The sequence below is a fragment of the Muscardinus avellanarius genome (genome assembly GCF_963383645.1).
Source record: "Muscardinus avellanarius genome assembly, chromosome: 1".
Lineage (NCBI taxonomy): Eukaryota > Metazoa > Chordata > Mammalia > Rodentia > Gliridae > Muscardinus > Muscardinus avellanarius.
In genome coordinates this window covers 204,391,392-204,414,215 of record NC_137786.1, presented here as the reverse complement: position 1 = coordinate 204,414,215, position 22,824 = coordinate 204,391,392, and the positions used below count along the sequence as shown (strand labels likewise).

General features: G+C 40.6%; 1 protein-coding gene across 1 annotated transcript in view; it reads left to right on the top strand.

The window, feature by feature from the left end:
• Positions 1-1,423: 1,423 nt before the first annotated feature.
• Positions 1,424-22,824, top strand: part of MPPED2 (metallophosphoesterase domain containing 2) — a gene marked incomplete at both ends in the record, with an annotated part of 183,605 nt that continues 162,204 nt past the window's right edge. Inside the window, one exon of the mRNA XM_080692773.1 lies at positions 1,424-1,551. Coding sequence (XP_080548899.1) covers positions 1,424-1,551 — 128 coding nt within the window. The remainder of the gene's footprint in view (positions 1,552-22,824) is intronic.

The window sequence follows — 22,824 nt, the reverse complement described above, 5'->3', positions numbered from 1 at the left end:
GAAGAAAAGCGATGGCTTCAGTAGAACGCCATGGAGTTTCTTAGCCCAGCTAGCATATGGAGGACTACACAAGCCCCGGGTTGTAAAATAATAAAATAAATGGCCTATGGCAGGCCATCTGCCTTTTGCTTGATATTTAAGGTGTCCCATGCCAAATTTAAATCTAATCTTATTATTCTAAATTTTTTTTATTTGAGATAGAAGCTAAGATTTCTGGAGTTTATTGGCACACAAGCTGAGTGTACTCTGATGCAGAGCATTTAAAGTCAGAGCGCCGGTTACCCAAGGGTGACTCAAGGGCTGTGCTTCTGAGTCTTCTCCATTGAGTTGATCAGTTCCAGCAGTTCCCACGAAAGGATTTGCTTTCTTCCATCTTTGCGCGCCTACCACAAAAATAGACACCTTCGTTTCGTGATTCAGTGCCGCAACTTATGTTTGAACATTTGTGAAAAGAATCAGAACAAGTGTAAATTTCTAAAAAGTGAAATTGACTCGAGAATTATGCAGTATCAACAGCGAGGTGGCAGATGTGATGGCTTCTCCTCCTTTCTGTTCCATCAGCCTGGAAGAGAGGAGGAATTGAATGCATCCAAAGAGGTGGTCCAGTGCTGGGGCCTTTGGCTTGTGACTGCAGTGTTTTAAGAAATTATACTACGTTTAGCAAGAAGGGTGTGCCTTACTATAAAGTTCTTGGCCAGAGAAAAATGCATATGTACACCAGGCACTATATATTTTGGGGACTGCATATAAAAGAAAAAGTCATATGTAATGTGTGCACATTATAGTTTTGCAGCGGTGTCTGTTATATACGCACAGATTTTTTTTTTTTGTACATTGGTCATTGTGTTATACAGATCTTTCAGGGGTCGAGATTTCAAATAATTATATGACACGAACTTTTTTCAAACCAAACATTCTAATTAGCGAGGAAGGCTTGGAAGAGGCTTCACTTTGAGCACAAACCATTTATAGCTAGACACCATGGCAACTGTGTATTTGCCCCTTCCGTAATTCACGTTAAGTGCCATAATTATAATTAAAGAGGAAATCTTAGTTTGAACTCCATTGAGATGATTTGCTGGCATCTGGCAGTGTCCCATGGAGTGTAACGGCCACTCCGAGGTAGGTGCGGGGTAAAGTTGGGAACGGTTGTATTCACCAGCCAATGACATTGATTCAGATGTTTCCTTAACTGATTTCGCATCTAGATGGCAAATTTAATATCTCTTGCAATCGTGCTTCTCTTTGTTCTTATTCTATATGCACATACACACACACATGTATTTTTCTCCTTCTTCTAGAAACACACAGCGGTATTGATGAGTGAATTCTTGGATTCAGAGGTCGGCTGAAACGAACCATGCCTGCTTCCATCTTTTGCTCCAGAAGGTTGTGAATTGCTCATGCCTATAAGGGAGGAAGGATGGCACATGGGATTCCTTCTCAAGGCAAAGTTACTATAACGGTGGATGAGTATAGCTCAAACCCCACCCAGGCATTCACACACTACAACATCAACCAGAGCAGATTCCAGCCACCACATGTACATATGTAAGTATTGCTTCTGAATTAAAAAAAATTAGCAATCAAGGATATAGAAAGAAAACAAGAAGGAAAACCATCCTCTCCTGGTGTTCCACCAGGGAGAATAAAAAGTAAATGATTTACAGAACACATGGGTGTTCGTGGTGTCAAATATAACCCGGAAGAAATCCTCTGCATCCGTGTACCAATTCGGACTTTCAGATCACTCTCAAGCATAATTGGACGTCAGATAGTCAGAGCCTTTGAGGGATTGGGGTAGGTTACCCACATTTTGCAGATGAGAACAGAGAAGCTAAAGTTATTTCCTGGTGCCAACCAGTGAACCTTGGCAATATCTCCTGACCTCCCCACCCCCTTCAGTTTGCTTTACCCTGTATTATTTCCTGCCATGATGAAATATTTCTTTGAAATTTCTGTAACCTCTCCCCTCCCCAACATCTTACCCCTCTACCCCTTTACATTCAGCTGGGAAATAGGCCTAATTGGGACTAATTGTCCAGCTATTGCTAAGTCCATTGTCTTGCCTGTTGCTAGTGAAACGTGTGCTGCATGCTACAGGACTCAACACAGGGAACAAAGGATTAAGGGACAGTGGGACAGTCAGTTCCAGGAATTGTACTTTTCTCTCACTCCCTAATGCCATTTAAGTCATGTCCAGGTTTAAAGTGTTTCGGGAGTAAAGTGTGAGAGAAACCCAGAGGCCAGGGTTTCCCAGCACCTGGTTGCACACCAACTCTTTTCTGGCCTATCACTACAGGGTGTGCTGGGCTTTCAGCAGGAAAGGGCAGAAGGTCACCGTCTCCCTTGTTTATTCAAGGCCTGGTGCTCATTCTCTATGAGACCCTTCCGATGTCTAACATGAGTCTTTCAGAGTGGGACTAAACCTCTTTGAAAACTATTGTATAGTCAGGATAGAGGGGAGGTTAGGACTCTGTTGACTGTTTTTTTTTTTTTTTTTTTTTTACCACTTCTGGAAGAATTGAACTCAGAGCATGTCCAAGTCATAAGCTTCTTGTTTAGTGACTGTTTTATGTGGGCATTTAAAACAAATAGTAGGACCTCCCACAAACACACACACACACACACACACACACACACACACACACACACACATCTCCCAAGTTCATACTAGAATGCAAGATATTCTAGAGCATGTCTGGAGAAAAAGAAAAAAAAAAGAAAAAGAATATCCTTGAAGATGGTTAATACTTCTAAGTATAAGATGGTAACTACTTCTAAGAATTTTATCCTTTGTTTACGTTACAATACGCTCATGATTACAAAGGATCACTAACACGATTTCAGGAAAGAATTTATAAAGTGAATACGGATATTTGTTAATATGACTTTTCTGAACAATAAATATGTTTTCACTTCAAATATGCTTTTTATTTTGTTTCCAGGTATTTGTTTTTATTCAAATAAATTATACAATTTGTGCAAGCTATACTTTAGGATACCTTTAGCTCAGTTTTGCCTGCATGATCTTTTGTATTAAGGGATCACAAAGAACTTGGTGGATCCTGTTTTAAATCAGGCAAAAGAAACTATGTTCTGCCCAGATTCCTTGGGGGAAATGACTGACAGGGAAGCTCAGCTTAGTCCTCAGGTCTTTAGACATCTGTTTGCTTGTTCTTGACTGAACCATTCTACTGGCGAATTGTGAATTCAACAAAGCTACTTTAAAAATCAGGAAACCTTAGAACTCATCTGCTTAGCTCCAGCCATGCAAAATATGAAGCATCCCATTATACCTTAAAAGAAAAAAGGAAAATTTTGAAAAATGAGATTTTCAGTGGCAATCTAGACAACTGTGTAGCTCTTTTATGGTATTTCCAACCTGGGAATAGAGAGATTTTCTGTAGACTGGCTCTAGTGCGCCTTTTTACTTTTATCACCCATGAGGCTGCCTACCTGAGCCCTCTGCTCCAGCCACTAATACTGACTCTCAGCCTCCTGAGCGCAACTTAGGCCCTCCCATCCTGGTGCCATAGTGTTCAGCCTCTCAGAGCTGTGGCACATTTATGCTCTGCTTATCATATGCCTGAAAACCAGTTTAGGCTCCTACACTTACGCAAAGCCTCTTCTTCCTAATGCCAAATTATTGTACCCTCCCAACACCAACAGGACATCTCCAGTTACTTACTTGGCATATACCTTATATAACCTCCATTATATCCTTCCTTCCTTCCTCCCTCCCTCCTTTCCTTCCTTCCTTCCTTTATTCCTTCCTTTCTCCCTTCCTTATCTCTAATCCACTACTCTTCATTTTTTAATTCTTTAAGCTAGGATTTTACTTATGAGCAGGTGACAGATGCTAAGAAATACTGATCGATTTGCTTATGCATTGAAATGAGAAATTATGAATGATGCTCAAAGATTTTCACTGGGCTCTTTTCTGTCCTGTCTTGACATCTTGAGTGTTTGGGGGTAGGCTTTGTCAGGAAGCTGGTTCACCTTTCCCTTGTCTTCACTTCTTGATAAAGCCTGCCTGCTGTTGCTCTCTCAGCCTTATGACATAGTAGTGACTGGCCTATAGTAGGTGTTCAGGTATATTTCTTGAATGGAATCCTGTTATATTTCTGCCCATGTTCGATTAAAAAAAAGAACATTGCCTACTCTTAGTTTAAGTAGAAATTTAAATTGGCTGGAATATATCTATGAAATATTCAGTCTAAAATTTCTCTAGTTTTTCTGAAATTTTCAACATGTCATGAAAGAGTTTTGTTCCTCTCCCTGAAGAGCACTTGAATGGTCATTTATTGTGCACAGGATCTTAAAACATTCACTTTCCTCTTTCACTTACATCTGATGTCTATGGAGACCTCTGACAGGTCCATAGACCTGCTGTCTGGATTAGGGTTAAAATCCTGGTCTCTGTTTTCCTTTGTACAACCTAGTGGTTGGTAGGCTCACCTTAATTAAGAAATAGCTCATTTCTCATTCAGTTAAGCATAGCTTAGCTTTGTGATCATCTCTGGGCAATTATGTCCCTTCTCCAAGCCTTGGTTTACAAGTTTGTAAGCATTAGCACCAAATGATAGTTCAGGATATTTTTTTTAAGATGTTATTGGGATGTGTGGGGTTAGAATAAACAGGATCCAGTTAACACCTTCATGAAGCTTAGTGCTGATTTCAGAGTTGAAATTTCATCTGGTTTAAGAGGTTTTGGTTTCGTTTTTTTATTTAAGTATTTAGATTTTGACAAGATTACTAGCAGGCTTTCTTTGAATCTTCCTGTGAGATATAGGAGACCCTTCCTTCCTTCTTTTCTCTCTCCCTTTCTTTCTCCCTCCCTCTTTCTTTCTTTCTTTCTTTCTTTCTTTCTTTCTTTCTTTCTTTCTTTCTTTCTTTCTTTCTTTCTTTCTTTCTTTCTTTCTTTCTTGGAAGCAATCCTCTAAGCTAGGCATGGAATCCCAATACTTGGAAAACTGAAAAAGGAGAATCGTATATCAGAGGCTAGCCTTAACAATTTAGTGAGGTCTCTCAGCAACTTAGCGTGACCCTATTTCCAAATAAAATAGGGGTGGGAGTATAACTCAGGGTTCAACTTCCAGTACTAAAAATAAAAAAAAATTCAGGAAAGCAGTTCTCTATGACTTTGGAAAAGAAAATCAAAGCACAGCTGGAGTTGGCAGTCCAAAACTTAACCTAGAATGTGTGTTCCTTCTTACTTAGACTCTTGATCCTACTAATAGATGTGATGATTGAAACCTAACAATTAGCAGGGCTTTCTTTTCCACAGTACCGTCATCATTCCCAAACCGAATGTTGGGAAAAGTATTTAGTACTTTTAACAATGATGGGAGGAGGTGCTGAAGGAGCCAGTGTAAGTAAAAAAACAAAAAACAAAAAACAAAAAAACCCCATAAAGCTTTTGTATATTTTTAATGACCTGTGGCCTAATAAAATATCATACAACCATACTAGCAGGGTATCCAACTCTCAGTTCTAGCATGAAAGTCACATGTTATGAGAAACTTCTCAGTCCTGGGCTGAAGACTGTTAATCCTGCTGAGAGAGGTTAATGTAGCATCTTTTTTTAAAAATAGGGTTGGTTATAGGAAAGTTAATAAAATTTAAAAATTTTCTTTTCAATCTTAGCCACTTTTCTTGCCTATGCCTTCAGTTGCTGACCCCCTGGCCTGTTTCTTAGCACTTGACACTTACCCTTGTTTTAGGAAGGCCATGTCCCACAGTGGTCGCCATCCCCGTGGAGTCAGATGGTTAGATGTAAAACCCAGTCCCAGTTGTACCACTTCCTTCCTGTGTCATCAGCCCTAGAGAAATGCCTTTACAGCTGGGCTGGATAAAAGTAGTGTCTCAAAAGGGGAAAGCAGCATCACTTGTGAAGTTCTCAGAGGCACAGTCTATCCTCAAATGTTAGCCATTATCATTAGTGACCATTTTATTGATTCTGAGTTTTTTATTCCATATGTCTCCATCCATTTGGAACATTGGTGGCCTTTAAACAAAAGGCTAAGTAAAACAGTTACTGGTAAGTGTTGTCCTGTCTTCCTTGAGAAATCATTACCATAAGAATACCATGGAGACTGTTCTAGGTGGGATTTGGGGTTGTCAGGATCTGCAAGTGTCCTGATTTACTGCCTGGCATGGTGATTAAGAGTCTTATAACTAGTTAACTAGTGCCTCCAGTTACTCTCAGAGCGTGGCAGTCCCTAGGAGGAAGAAATCACAGGATTCCTTCCAGGTGCCACCTGGTTACCTCTGGACTCATGATGGCCTTCTGCCACTTGAGCTGGACCTGAATCCTCTGTTGCCCATCATTATCTTAGGTTCATATGTGTGGTTAAAACAGAAGCTTCAAGAGTTAACCATGATCACCCAGAATTGAGTACAAAGGACACAGATTGGGCTGGAGAAGGAGGACATGGTATCTGTGAATATGGTTTGAAATCATCTGTCTATATACAAAGGTCATTTGTGATAATTACTGGCTAGGGTGGGTGATGATGGAGGAATTCTGGGTCTCAGCCTTCTTATCTATAATATGAGCTTAATCACATTTAAGATGGTCCTGAACAGTCAACAAGATGACATACATGGCATAGCCCTGAAAGATCGCACTTAGTAAATAGATTTTGTGGGAGTATCTGTGGTTTCTGGTGAGACAGGTGTTAATATTATCCTGTCTGAAATGCTTGGCTGGGTAAGTCCTGACAAGTCAAACTTGTGTTCTTGCTTCAGTCCTGCACTGTGTAGTGTCCCTAAGTATTGTCAGGGCTTGGTTAATCAGAAATAATCTTTGAGGGTACCTGTTTGATTATTCCATGCTAAATTCTTCCAGGACTTTGTTTATTTGTCTGATCTGAGGTTTCACTCTTATCTAGTTTAAGAATGTGGTAGGAAGTAAATGTTTAGGTCTGTGATATATATCCTCAGTTTAAAAAAAATGAAAGTTACAGAAGAACATTATAGAAAAAAGATTTTTTTTGCTTATAAAATACATACCAAAGTTTTCAGAGGACAAATACCAACCCTGCTGGTGATTATTTAGGGCTAAAACTTGGGAATCAATTTCGAGGAAGAAGTGTTAGGTAATGACCTTTCACTTTTTATTACATATACATCTGTATAATTTGAATTATTTTTATTTTTATTTATTTACTTTTTGTGGTACTGGGGGTGGAACCCAGAGGCTTTTTACCTCCGGGCTATACTCCCAGACCTATTTTTATATTTTATTTGGGAACAGGGTCTCACTAAGTTGCTGAGAGCTGACTTCAAACCTGTGTGATCCTCCTGTCTCACTCAGGCTCCCAAGCGTGGGGATTACAAGCGTGCACCACCACGCCCAGCTTGAATTATTTTTAAAAACAACTGTATGATAATTTTGTGATAAATCCTTTTATATATAAAAGAATGATAAGAATGCAACTTGTTTCCAGGTCTATCTGCTTGTTCTGCAAGATTTGCATTAAAAGCTTGCTCTGATAGAAATCTTGTTCTTTCTTCAGGTCTCACTTCATAGGGTGGAACTTTCTTCTCTTTTGTGATATGATCAAGGACTAGGCCTATGCCAGGCATGGTGGCACATGCCTGTAGTCTCAGCTAACTGGAGAGGCTGAGTAGGGAATATGGCTTGAGCCCAAGAATTTGAGACCAGGCTGGGCAACACAGTGAGACCCTGTCTTAAAATAAAAACAAATCAATAAAATAAACAAACACCCCCCCCCAATAAAACAAGAAAACAAGGAGTAAGATTACTTTGCTTAGTCCTCTAAGCAAAGGGAACAGCGTCTACAGCGTCAGTAAGCAATAGCTTGCTGCAGTAGCCTATCTGACAGTGTGTCTGGGAAACTCGATCTAGTCCTCTTGTGGTCACTATTACCTCTGTGATCTTTAGCAAGTTGGGCCTCTCTCAAGTTTAGGGTCCTGACCAGCTATTAAACTTGATGGCCTATGGCATCACCCCTTCTTATCTGGATAATCTAGCATTTCTCATATTTCTTACCTTTTTTTTTTTTTTTTTTTACTTAAAATGACAGACATAAACCCCACATCATTAGTGATATTCCGCAGGGAAAAGATGTATTAGTGCGACATCATGGGGATGTGGCTTGGAGAAGAGAAATTACCTCGAACTCTCACACGGGGAAGCATAATATTAATGAATGAATGAACGTCTGGGGCTCTGTAAAATGGCACTTTACTAACAAGGTAGAAATTTATCCTTTGCTACAGAGGTGGGTTGCATTAGCTGTTTGGGAAAAAAATCAAAACACGTATTTCTTTCTTGGTAAGCCACTTTCTTCATCTCATTACAAATTTATCATGGGCCTGCACATTAGCATGGCCATAATTTTTTTTAATGTTTTCTGTCTGAAATTTGTCTTAGAGATACTGAATGGCCCTTTTAGCTTGCATTAGTGTATAAACACAGGGTATTTTTCTTTTTCCTCTCCCATTTCTTTTTGAAAATAAGTTCTTTTTCCTATACACTCCCTGAGGGTGCCGTCTTGTGGTCCGTGACAGTTGGACTCATTTTAGAGCTGACTTTTCTCCTATTCTGTAGATTTCTTTGTTTGTATTCAAGCATCAAAAAAGGCAATCTAAAATTAGATTTCTTGTCCATGTGGATTTACTGTTAGAAACCTATCCGCATGTTGCATACATCAGTAGTGCTTTTTGTTTGTTTTGTTTTGTTTTGTTGGCCACTCGATTCTCAGGGAAGGTAAAGAATTTGGACAAATAAAACAGATCCTATCTTCTAGGTTGTATCTGGATTTTAAATTCTGAAACAGTTGCCTACATTTTCAGGGATAAAGAAAGATCGAGAAGTGTTGGCCACAGTGTTGGATGGACATGGTCTGACACTGGGAGCTATCATATCACTTCTCCGCGTGAACAGAATCTTTCTTCTTTACATACGGTGTTTTGGTTCTTAAGTTTCTTTGATGAAGATGTTTTTCTTAAATGGCAAGAAAAATTAAACATATAGTCATGCAATCAATGGTGAGCATTTGAGACATATCAAATCTTAATTCTAGGATCTTAGAGCTTAGGAAGATGAGAGTTTTCAGATGGAAAAACAAAGCTAATACTTCTCAACGTGCCAGATCTTGTAGAACACACTTCAGGTAGTTCTGAACCATCTCCAAAAAGAAGGAGAAGCCTAACCACATCTCGGATGGTCTGCTCATCAACATTTTTCTTTCCTTTCCTTATGTCCTTAGCTTTCTCTTTTCCATTTGTTTTATCCCCCCCTCCCCCCTTTTAGACTTTCATAGTGTACTGGAAACTAGATGTTTCAGTAGCTATCCTAGCATGACTAGGCTGTTATTTCAGTATCAGTATGGATAAAGCTGTCACAGGTTTGCAGACCACCATGTCAGTCTGTCTCCATCTTTTTTTTTTTAATGTAAAAAGTATACTGAGAGGTTTTGTCTATGTGGAAATACTAACCTTACATTTATTGGAGTTGCAGGCCCTTGCAATATTCAGGTCCACATATTTTTGTTCTACTTTGCTTTGAATATTTTTCCCCCCTTCAGTTTCTGATCCTGGAAAGGGTAAAATATTTACATAGAAGAAAATACATTTTTGCAGGCTTTTTTTTTTCCTTCCCCTTACCACAAGTCAAAAATATAAGCTCCTAAAGTTGGTTTAAATTTTTGTGTGTGTGTGCAGTTTTGGATTATACATTAAAGCTGTCAAAACTATTTAAAGAAAAAGAAAAAGAAAACTTAACATTACCATTCAAGAAAGTAAACAGATACACTTTTAGAACTTCATAGTACAGAACTGTGAAACTCTTACGTGAGAGATTTTTGAGGTTCCTAAGTTGGCACTGGCTTCTTTAAACCACTTCAGGACTCTTTACCACAACATGGACTTTACTCAAATCCATTTATTTCTTGTACAGACAGCCTCTGAAACCCTCCAGCTCAAAGATTTGATAATTCTTGGATTAGACAAATGTCTTTTTCCATCTTGCTGTGGGCTGTTTTGGCATTTGTATTGACTGGTGAAAAAACAAAAAGCGGTGCACTTGTACTGGGATTTGGGTATTTGTGCCATAGACCAAGTTTCAAACCTCTTACATATTATGTATACTTAGTTTAAAATGTGCTTTGAACAAAATCCGAAAACCGAAATTGGGCAAAAATGAAATCTTCCACCAGTTAAGCAGCCTCCACATACTTCCCTAGTCTCCTGAATGGTTTAGCCTTTTACTATAACGTAGACATTTTACCAGTTCTAAGTCCTGAGTTTCTGAATTTTTTCCTGTTTCTTTTTTTTTTTTTTTGCTTTTCTTTAGGAAGTCAGATAATACCATAGATGCCTATCGAGCTGTATTCAGTGTTTCTTAATCACAAAAATATCCTTTGCTCTTATCACATTATATTTCATACTTTTTTTTTTTTTGGTGGTACTGGGGTTCCTGGAAGCCCTTCTACCTCCGGGCTACACTCCCAGACCCATTTTTTAAAAATATTTTTATTTGGAAATAGGGTCTATTAAGCCAGCGCGGCTGGCTTCGAACCTGTGCAATCCTCCTGTCTCCGCCTCCCAAGCACGGGGATTACAAAAGTGTGTGCCACCACGCCCGGCCTTATATTGAAATTTTAATTTCCAAGAAGACGGATGGTATTAGGAGGTGAGATGTTTGGAAGTTGATTCACTCCTGAGGGTGGAACTCCTGGAAATGGTATTTGTGCCCTTGAGAAGAGCTCTAAGAGAGACCCTCTGACTTTCTACCATGTGTCGTTGTTGCGGAGAAAAGAATGTCTATGAATGAGGAGATAACCCCTCACCAGACATGGAATCTACCTTGATCTTGAACTTCCCAGACTTTAGAGTTATGAGAAGTTAATTCCTATCGTTTATAAGCTACCTGGTTCATATTATTTTGTTATAGCAGCATGAACAGATTGAGGCAGGTAGGTAAGAGATATAATAAGGAGATGAGGTTTTGTGGAAGAAAATGGAGAAATGAGGGTATTTGTAAAAGGGGAGAGAGAGTAGAAAATATAACAGATATATTTGTGAGGTACTAATTCTTAGCTATATGATGTTCTTGACCTTCGCTTTAGCACCAGGAGTTGATCAGTATCCATAGACTTTGGTCAACAAGGAGATGAGAGAAAATTATACCTCATCTTTCTAATGAGAGGTGAATACCCCGACTGACTGAGCATAACAATGGCTGTGGCTACAGCATTTGAAAGGGGCAGGCAGTATAGTAACTTTTTTTTTTTTTTGATATTTTGACCTTGTTTGATCTCTAGCATGGGGCATTTTTTGAAGGCCTTTTTAGGTCTTCAAAATTCAACACTTCAGGTTTGGATTTCCATATTTTTTTTTAAATACATTTGAAAAACAGAAAACTATGAACTGGCTTTTGAGAGATGTAGGAATATTTGAAGTTGTTATTCCCCAAGGTTCACCATCTGTTAATAGGGAGGAGCCTTACCAGATGTCCGCTCAAATTCTAACTTTTACAGGTTAACTTGTTTCCTCTTTGGTCTTAGCTTCCCACATTCTGGGCACAGTGAGTAGTGCTGAAACCTATTTTGACTCCACAAATGTAGAGAAAAGAAGAAGGAGGAAGGGAAAATTGGGAGGAAGAAGCAACAGACAAAGAGGTATTAACTCCTGAAGGATATTAATTTAATTCCTGATTCTTCCACGCTGCAGTTCAAAAAAGGTTCTAATGGTTTCCCCTCGTGATGTAGAAAGGTTTGGGTTCTGTTGAGTATGGGAGTGTTGGCCCTGTTCTACCCTCAGTCCCAGGGACTCTCCTTTGACCCAAGGGGAAAATAACGCTGTGGGAGGCTGTTTGCTCCAGTATCTTGCCTCTGGTGGTGGATGGCTCCTCTGTTCTGCCTCTCCTCCTCTTGACCCCGCCACGATGTTAATGGCAGTCGGCACGCTCCAGTGTTTATCTTGGAATTTGATGCCATCATTTTGGCAACCAAACTGGGACCCTTGCTGCTCAGATTGTTTGTCATTTGTTGTTAATTATCTGTTACCATAAATTCTGCACTGGGCGAGCAAAGGGAATGTTTTGAAATATTTCCTCCAACATGTAAGTGGGACTTCATTTTCTCTGAGAGAGAGAGAGAGAGAGAGAGAGAGAGAGAGAGAGAGAGAGAGAGAGAGAGAGAGAGAGAGAAGTGAACCTTTTGGGAACTCAGGGTAATCAAATGCCCTGTGTTTTTTTGGGGTTTTTTTTTTTTTTTCTTCTTTTCAGACTGGCTTGGTTAGAACCCTCTAATTCATCCAGGATTTGCGCTGAAAGAGCCTTTGCAAATTCAGCAGCGGTCTGTGTTAGTGAGAGGTTCCATCCTCCTTCAGTTGGAGGGGAAAAAAAAGTTTAACTTTGCACAGGGGGCTTTGCTTTTATCCCAGCTCTTTAAACCATCCTTGCGTGTTGTGGGTGCAGGGGTCTGCTGTCTTCCCCTGGCTCCTTCTTTGCAGAGGTTATTAAGACAGAGCAGTCCAGAGTGAAAAGTGGCTTCTGCTTACCTGCCTTTATGAGGTGTTTATTTTGTCAAGTGTGGAATGAAAATGAGTTTTCTGGCCATTAGTGCATTTTAGTCGTGCTCTCACACGCTGCGGGGAGGGTGTGTCACATTATAAACACACAGAGCTGTTTTGCAAGGTGCTGGACCCCAGGCTGCAGGAGCCCCTGCTGGACTGGGTATCTTAATTAAGCTCTAAACAAAACAGAGAGAGAGAGAGAGAGAGAAGAGAGAGAGAGAGAGAGAGAGAGAGAGAGAGAGAGAGAGAGAGAGAGGAGGACAAGAAAATAAAAATGAACCTTCGTGTTTTGGAGGAGATAGTTGGGGAGTGGAGTGATTGTTGCTAAGTTGAAATTTGAGAAGTTATATTATATAAAAAGTATGTTCAGAATTTAGTTTGCCCAACCCCTTGCCCTTCTTCAATGTATTCACTTATATTCACTACTACTACTATCTTTATGTTGGGGATCTTAATATACTTTAGAAGGAAACAGTGAGGTTATATGAAAGGATGTACAGTGCTTAGCACAGAGTACAATATGTAAATACTCAGTTTACAGACACTGTTATTAATAATATTGTTTATCATGACTGCTTCTATAGCAATAACGTGGCAGCATATGGTCCATCACCACCAGAACTCTTTTCATGCCATTAAGTTTGGTGCATCTGTTTTATTCTTGTCAAGTAGTTTTTAGGGGGTGCTCTATCTCCCAAGGGATTCTGCATAGGAAGGAAGGGAGGGAGGGGGGGGATTGAGTCCCTGTTAACCTACTGATAGCTAGGGGCATGGACTTAATCAACACTTGCCTCAGCTCCCTGCAGGCTGCCTAGGACCATGTAACTGGGGTGATCTGTCTTTTACTGGACTTTTGGAATTTGCAAGGGTGAAAAATGTTTTCCTCAGCTTCATAAGGAATCAGGACTGCGGTGTTGTCCCTGAAGTAAAGCACCATTTCTAAACATTCCACTTTTGTTTATTTTCTGTGTTATTTTCTCAAAAGAGGTAAGGTGGAGAGATAGATACGTGTGCGCTATTTTAGATCACAGATGACAATCACACTTTGAGATTTAGGAAATGAATATTAAATGAGCCAGTTGTACTGGTGCATGCTTATAATCTTAGTACTTGGGAGGATTGCAGGTTCCAGGCCAGTCTTAGCAACTTAGTAAGACTTTTCTTTTTTTTTTTTTTTTCAATACCGGAGATGGAACCCAGGGGCATGGTACCTCTGAGCTACATCTCCAACCCTATATTTTAGTCTTTTTATTTTTTTGAAAACAGCATATCACCGAGTTACAAAAGGCCTCTCTAAGTAGCTGAGGCTGTCGGTGAACCGTGATCCTCTGGTCTCCGCCTCCCGAATGCTGGGATTACAAGCATGCGCCACAATGCCCGGCGGGACTCTTCTTAACTTAGTGAGAATTTTTGTTGTTGTTGTTGTTAAATAGGGCTACAGGTATGGCTTGGAGGTAAAATGCTTCTGTGTTCAGTCTCCAGTAAGTTAGTAATTGATGAGAAGAGACGAGAGGAAGGATAGTGGAAACTGGAGAAGACTACCTTCAGTTGTTCTAGGGGGAGGCTGGGGAAAGGATTTAACACTTTGGATTCTTTAGAATCCATTAGAAATATGAAGGGATCCGATTACTTGACTGCACATCTGAAACATGAAACTCTTGTCCCAAACCGTGCAATTGAGTTAAGCTCAAAATTCAAGGCCTCCCTGCAAGGGTGGCCTCTGGGTAAGCCTTTACTGTCTCACGACATTATTTCCTTTGAGAAGGGCAAGACTACAGTGGGGTTTTCATGGCCAATTTAGTCTGTAGGTTGGTGCCAGCCAGACATTTGGCAAGGGTTGCTGCCAGCTCTGGTGATCTGTCCACCGATTTTTCCCAAGGTCTTCAACACCGTCTGGATTTGGTGCTGACATTGAAGGAAAGATGCATTGTCAGTCCAGGTTTCTAGTCACGCCTCCTGAATTTTTATCTTTTTAAGTGGAGAGGTATTTGAGAGGTGCAGGAGAGCAGCGGGCTGCTTCTCTGCCTCAGCTTGAAAGCTCAGCAGGACCTTGCCAGTCTTCCTCCCTGGGCGCTCTTGTAGCCTCCTCTCTTGTCACTTTTTGTAGGGAAGCCCCTCTCCTCTCCCTTACGCATCCTCAGGGTACCTGTAGTGATGCTTTCTTTGGGCTGCACTGATCATAAATGTATTTTCTGTTTGTGAAGTGTCTGCCTTTCACTAGGCTCAATGAAGACAGCTGCTCATTTTATTTTTATTTATTTTTTTGCCATCTATCCACAGCACACATCAGAGTGCAAGGCATACTGTAGGCGCTGCAGAATGAACTGTTGCAGGAATGAATGAAAGTTGAGTTTGCAGGGATCCGAAGGATTGTGACGCACTTCCTTCAAAAGCTTGTAATCCCTGCGCTCGGGAGGTGGAGACAGGAGGATTCCCGCAGGTTCGAAGCCAGATCCCGCTGGCTTTAGAGACCCTATTTCCAAATAAAAACATAAAATAGGTCTGGGAGTGTATCCCGGAGGTAGACAGATTTTCAGGAACCCCAGTACCACCAAAAAAAAAAAAAAAAAAAAGCTAATGCTTCCTTGTTGAGTCATCCATTCATCTTGCAAACCTGTTTTTAGATACAACAGGGTTCTTGGCTTTGAAGAGGGTCACTTATGTAAGTCTCCCGTGTTTCTTTTAGGGTGGAGCTGGAAGAAGCTCAGAGTGAGTATTTCAAATGCTCCTGCACTCATGTTGTAGTCTATTGTACCTTCATTTGACTCTTGTTTTGAGTGTAGTACCCTTCCTTCCTTCCTTCCTTCCTTCCTTCCTTCCTTCCTTCCTTCCTTCCTCCCTCCCTCCCTCCCTCTCTCCCTCCCTCCTTTCCTCCCTTCCTCCCTCTCTCCCTCTCTCCCTCCCTTCCTTCCTTCCTTCCTTCCTTGGCGATACTGGAGATACCCCAAAAGCATCAGAGGATGCTACCTCTGAGCTACATCCTCAGCCCTACTATATTGTTTTATTTTGAAACAGGGTCTTGATAAGTTGTGGAGAGTCTCACAAAATTACTGAGGTCAGCTTGCAAATCTTCGATTCTCCTTGTCTCAGCCTCCCAAGTACTGAGATTACAACTGAGCAATATCATGCCTGGCCTTAAACTAGATTTTAACATAGGAAAAATATTAGAGCTTCACCCTCAGCTTGTCCCTATAGATTTGGGTTTTCTATATTGTTCTGAATCTTAAAAACTGAAGGATTAGAAAGTATATTGTTTGAACTCCTTGTAAAATGATCATTTATTAATTCTATTGAGAGTATACAATTACTGGCTAGAAGTAGGAACTTAATTCAGATATATTTCAGCCCACTTACTGGGAGTCTGATTGACAACTGCCCCAAGCATGGAGTTTCCTTGAAATGAATGAAAACAGGTCATCTGTCAGCATGGGAGTCATGTACTTTGCATAACATAACCCAGTTTGAGTTTGTACTCTTAGGATCAACAGCTTTGCTAAATTTTTTGAAAAGAGTCAATTCAATCTCTTATAAAACAGTTTTGGCAGAAATCTGTGATTTAGGTTACATACAGATAAAACTTATCACAACAACATTGGTGTTACATTTGTGGAACATTTCTTTAAAAATGAACTTCAAGGTAAAACAAGTGAAATTCAGAGTAAGCACCTGATGGAGTTCTGATTATAGGAAATGAAACTTTAAACTCCTGGAAAACCCAGTGGTCAGAAAAACAAAAGAACAACAACGGAAAAACACTCTGCTTATAAAGTATCAGGCGTAAAAGTGAATTTTACAGGTGGCAGAAATTCAAAGGGAGGAGATAATAATAAGAAAGTGAAGTTTGCATTGCAAGCCCTTTGGAGGCAGGAAGTTTTTAATTTAGGTGACTTCAGATTTTTCCCCCTAATTTTCCCCCTGGCTGTATCTGCTACTGCCTGTGTTGTGGTGTTGTGTAATTAGGCTTTCTGGAGATGCCCTTTGGCTGGAGACCTAATTGGAGTCTCCGGACTTAAATGCAGGGTTTGGAATTGGCAGAAGTGTTTTTTTTTTTTTTTTTTTTTTTTTGCCCTGCAGGTAGAACCCTTTTGAGGGACCCTCCTCTTTGATAAGTACCTGTAGGGACTGGCAGTGGCACTGTTTAGGTAAAGTATGGTATAGTAATTGCGGAGTCACTGCTCTGCAGTCTATGAAAATCTTTCTTTAAAATCGGGAAGACACCAAAATCCACATGCACAATTTAAATGAGCCTGTATTCTGCATTATAAATATGCACCGGATGCCAAGTAGAAAACCGGAACACTCTCTCAGGATGCTGTTAGGGCCAAGCGGAATCTCATTAGGGGCAGCTTCAAAGATCAGTTCCTCGTGTCCATAAAAACAAGTGTAAATTATCTGGTGCGCGCCTGCTGTTAGCAGTGCCGTGTTGCATTATGCATGATTCGAGATTGCACAGAGGAGAACAGGCTGCATGGAGTTCCCCAGTATATGTGGGGATTTCACCACCCTTTTTTTTTTTTTTTTTTTTTTTTTTTGGTGCTGAGTCCTACATTTTGGAAATTTATCGGTGTGTTTCAGTTAATGGAGGGTGCCGTATATAACCTGCTCCTACATTTTTGATGAATTGGAGTCAGTTCAGAGAGGCATGATAAGGTCTGAATTGTTTATATGAACCACCAATCTACTTAGATTTATGTATCTTGTTTGCTCACATATGTAGTCAGATTAGGGAGCCACAAAAGCCTTTGGTGCAGGTAGAATGGGGCACATTTGTTTCACTCATTCTCTACCTTTTTTCTTTTGGTTATATTTTAAATAAGAATGAATGCTTAGCAAATCAAGAAAATATAGTGGAGTTTAACATATAGGGCTTTAATAAATAGTTTTGGAATAAATTTTAAGGGTTTAGAAATGTATCCCCAAGCTTTTTGCCTTGAGAGGTAGAGGGGCAAGAGTGTAGCGTTTGACAATGTGGACCGTAGAGCCACACTGCTAAAGTCTTGGTCTGCCTCTTACTGTGGGCAGTTACTTAATCTCTCTGGGTTCTCATCTGTGAATGTGGGGAAAATATTATGGCCCTCCAAGGAGTGTCACAGAAGTGTTGATTTGTGTATGGTACTTACAGCATTTCCTAGGACATAGCTAATCTTCTAGGAGGGCTGTTTGTATCGATGTTGTTATTATTGTTGTCATTAGAAGGTAGAAGATCTTTCAGTACAGCTGAGAGTTCTTAGATGTGGAACACACAGAGCTGGAGTTCACAAGCCTGCATAGGCTTTGAGTGGCTGTACACACTCGTAGGCAGAGGGCAGGCAAACCCAGGAACATTACCTTTGGTTCAGTTAGGGAAAGCCACTAAAATCATAAAATACCAGGTAGATATGTCTCTTTCTGACCCATGAGATCCAGAGAGAGAACCATGAGATCTTGGGAAAAGGTAAAGAAATAGCAAGAGAGAGGCCGCTTTCCTCTCCCCGCGGTGGAAGGCGCTATGTGTACCATCTTCTCCTTTACCCAGTTGTTCTTAGAGCCTTGACCTAGAACACAGAAATGTGGGAGAAAGGTCAGAAGAGCAGCCTCACTCAGTGTCATGCGACTTCAATCCACAAACATGCCACACCAGTTACTTCCGTCTTGGAATTTAATTTGTAAACATAAGGGGATAGCCACAGGTATCAACATTTCCCTTTCTAGATGCAAGCTCGGTGAGGGCAGGATTCATGTTGGTTGACCTTTCTTTCTTTCTTCCTTTCTTTCTTTCTCTCTCTCTCTCTCTCTCTCTCTCTCTCTCTCTCTCTCTCTCTCTCTCTTTCTCTCTTTCTTTTTTTATGTGTGTGTTACTGGGGATAAAAACCAGGGAGCATTCTACCTCTGAGTTATACCCTCAGCTCTTTTTATTTTTATTATTTATTTATTTATTTGTTTGTTTATTTAGTGGTGTTGGGGATTGAACCCAGGGGCATTCTACCTATAAGTTGATCCCCCCACTACATATATATACACAGCCCCCTCTTTTTTTTTTTTTTTTTTTAATATGGAGACAGCATCTTGCCAAGTTGCTGAGACTGGCTGCAAACTTGTGATTCTCCTGTCTCAGCCTCCCAAGTACTGGGATTACAGGCCTATATCAACAGGCCTGGCTATTTTTAATTTAAAAATAGGGCTATATACTAAGTTGCCTAAGGCCTTACGGAGTTACTGAGGCTGGCCTTGAACCAACTGTGATCCTCCTGTATCAGCCTCCCAAGTACTGGGATGACAGCTGTGTGCCACCACGCCCAGCTTGGTGCTGGCTGATTTTGAATCCTCTGCTGTACCCATGAGCTCAGTCACTAAACACGTGTTCACCAAATCATGCAGTCTTCAGTATGGAATTTCTTGTGTCACTTTGTCTTCCCTAATGCTTTCTTTCCACTGGACTCAAAATCTCCCTGTGTCGTCAGAGGGTCGTCTCTCCTTTAATAGGCTCACTCAAGCAGTCCTCTACCCTCTGTGCTCGCTTCTGTGTTCCTCCTCACGGTGTGCTAAGAACGCATTCCCTGCCACTTCTGCCCCTTCAGTGTCTTAAGGATGGCGTGTTGGCAGCTCTCATATTTGGCATTAGATAGCTGAGGCAACCTTTGGAATTCTCCAGCACTCTAACGCCTTTACTTGGAAATGAGAAACGCACTCTGAAATATCCTGAACAAGGGGAAGAATTGTTTGGCTTGGTGCAGACTTGGGAAACCAGACCCAACTTACTAGGTGAGAAGTTCATAAAATATGCATCGTGAGGAGTCTGGCTAGTGAATGGGCTGTGTACAGCGCTCTGTTCCACTGTAGAAACTGTACATCTGCATTGTCTGTGTACACATCAGTGGGTATCTGTACATATGCGCCCACACCCACAGATAGAGAGGAAATGAGCAAGACGAGCGGGAAGTCTGGGAAAAGTTGGCTGTGGTGGAAAATGTTACAGCCAATGAATCAGTAAGAGTTGATTGGAAGTAGCATGCGGGTTGGGATCTTGACTGTTGTGCTTATCATTTTATCCCTTGTGCATAGTATAGTATAGTATAGTACCTAAGAGAAGTAAGTTGTTATTGATGAACAGATGAATGAATGAATTTCTTCTTGTGTTTAGCAGTTAGAATAACAGAACTATAAGCTACCCAGGCCTTGTCTGCTAGGGCAATAATGAAATACATCAGTATTAAATAATATACTAGAATTAAATAGTATCATATTACATTAGTATTTAATATGTAATAAAATAATCATGCATGCACCGTGTTAATAATAACATATCAAACTTTTTTTAATACTTGTGTGCCACACTCAGAGTGAGGGGAAACAACTAGAAAATTTTATATGTGGTCTACCGGTAAGACAGAGAAGTTGAGTGACTCATCAAAATCACAGGATTGCTGATTTTTGGTACAGCCTAATGTGCTGTAGATCCCTGAGGAATTTGCACTTTGGGTCAGACAATAAATGCTAACTAAGTATGAGAAGCGAGAGAGAATTTATTCAAGAACACTTCTAAAATAAACTTTTTGAGGGTATCAGATTTGGCTCTATAAATTGCTTTTCAATAGTACTTCTTAATTTTTCCCTATAGACGTGCACCAGAATAGTCACAGGGGCTTCAGGTCTGAATCTTCTCCCAAACCTGAAAAAAGGTAGGCTCCCTGTAGAGGCACCTTGGGATAGAAAACCATTTAAAACAGAAGCAGCTATTTATTTTATGCCCTGGAGGATCACACTTGGCATTCATTTCAGAATATTTCCTCATGTTTTTACCACCCTTGTGTCCCTCAGTTTCTCTCAAGTCTGGCAACATCTCTTGGCCCTATGGGCTCCAGAAACCACTGCCATTTCCTCCCCAGAGACTGAGTGTGCACACTTGGACAGCGATTGCATTTCTTGCTGGGATGTGGGAGTTGAGAAGTGTGCAGCCATATGCCATGGGCTTGGATAATGCCGTACATTCCAAACAAGTTAGACGGTTTCTGGCCCACTGTTAGCACCACGTGGAAATGAGCAAACATATATGCTTCTAGGTCTTTTTGTGTGGAGACAGGGAGAGATGGAAGTTTGGTTTCTCTGACCCAATACACAATACAAAGTTCAATTTGAGTCAAGTTTTGAGGCCTGTTGGTGGTTGACTACCCAAGATTAAGGGTAACCTCAAAGGCACCTCCATTTTTGAGATGTTCCCAGAGGTGACTGTTTGAAAATGATGTCTCAGACCAAAAGGAAGAGAGGTCATTGCACAGAAAATTGCTTCTGTTGTCCACAAGTGGCGTTGGCCTTACTTGGTAGACCATCGAAGTGTGCCTTCCTCATTAAGGTTGAGAAATCCTGTGGCCACAAGTCACTCCACCAGCAGGAGCCTGCAATTTTTAGCTACATGCAATTTCCCTCTTGGAAAATGTTCTGTAGCAGGTGGGAGGAGGTATCACATGAAACCTTTTCATCTTTAAACTGCAGCTGGGTCCAAGTTGGCTTTGGCCATGATTGTCTTTGCTGCTGATCTAGCTGTCCATCAGGCTCCAGGCAGATGCTCAGGATGTTGGTACAATGGCTGGCAGTGGGGTGGTACCTGTGAGAGCTCTATGACCTGAGCATCACAGGACACAGAACTCTTGCAGTTCCCTTGCTTTTCTGGGGAGATTGGAGATGGCATCTCCCAGCAAATCTCTCATTTAGTTGAAACTGCTGAACTTCATAATAGGGATATTAGCTAATAAATGCTCTCATTGTTTGGCGATGATTAAAACTAGTAGCTCTGAAATGTTCAAAGACCCAACATACTAGGCTAAGTTCATAAAATATACATCGCAAAGAACCCGCTAGTGAATCTATTGGTTGCAGCAGTCTATTTCACCTTAGAAACTATACATCTGTATTGTCTATAGACAAATAAGTGTGTATATGTACATATGCATGCACACCCACAGATAAGCGAAGCTTTCAAATTAAACATAGGGGAAAGTGCATACTGAGTGCTTCTTCTGGCTCTCTGAAAAACAAATAAAGCACCAGCCATGCGCTCTGGGGTCAGACACCTCAGCTAAGGATTACTCACACAGTTGACCTTGTTTTCTATGGAGAAGCCATATTATTAAGTACACTGGGTCAACCTTGAGTTCATGTTAACATCATTTTTTTTTTTCTACAGAGATGAAAAGGTCCTCAGCCAGATTGTTTTCTTTTTGTTCCACACCCGGGCAGGGGGTAGCATGATTTTGCATGACTATGGGTCTGCTCTCTAAATAAGCAGATTCAGTCCTTTGTTTTAAATGTAATCAGCAAGATTGCATTTGCATCGCCTGTAAGTGAATCACATAAGTGAAATTACATCGCCTGCATCTCATTTGGTATCATAAAATGTTATGGGATGCAGGCTGTTTTTCTCCAACCAAAGTGTCTGGAGTTTGTATTAGGGTGCTTGCTTTCATTTTCCTTTGTGACCAAATTTGTTGCCTTCTACGGAGCGAGGGCTCATATTTTCACTTACGTTAGTTGCTCGAGGAATTCTCATTCGAGTCCTCTAGAATGAGCTAAGATATTGGTTCAGTAGGGGGTAAATGGGAGTTTTAAGACTATCTCATGTCGGGTTGCAAGTGATTGCTAATCACTTTCTGCCGCCTGCGACAACTTCTGCTTACTAAGAGTAAATGCCAGTCAGTGTTGGTTGAACATATAAAGCAATCTGAAGCTTTGCGGTCAGTTGGCTGCAGAAAATGGTTTACATAATTTAAAAAACAAACAACAACCAAAGTTAGTCACCGTTATATTCCTCTTTCTTCTTCTTCTTCTTCTTCTTCTTCTTCTTCTTCTTCTTCTTCTTCTTCTTCTTCTTCTTCTTCTTCTTCTTCTTCTTCTTCTTCTTCTTCTTCTTCTTCTTCTTTTTTTTTAGTGACCAGTATGAGCTAATTGCCTCTTTAAGAGGTATCCTTAAGGCAAATTGCTCAAGAGTCATTTTGAGATTCCTTACTTATTTCCTTGAAAATAAATCATTTGATACAACAGTAATAATCGCTGACTCTAAAAGTCAGTAATTTCGGTGATGAATGAATGTCCTGTTTCATAAATGGGTCTCCCCCCTCCATGGAGGGTCTCTTAATTCATGAATTTTTAAGCTAGAAGTCAAAGGAAAGGTACGAGTCCTTAGATAACCTGTAACAATGTGGTTACCCACAAAACCTCTGTTTATTAACTGCATTATTGATAAAAGCTCACAAGGCAGCAGGCAGCTAGTTCACGATTATGCCCTTTACTTAAATGGGA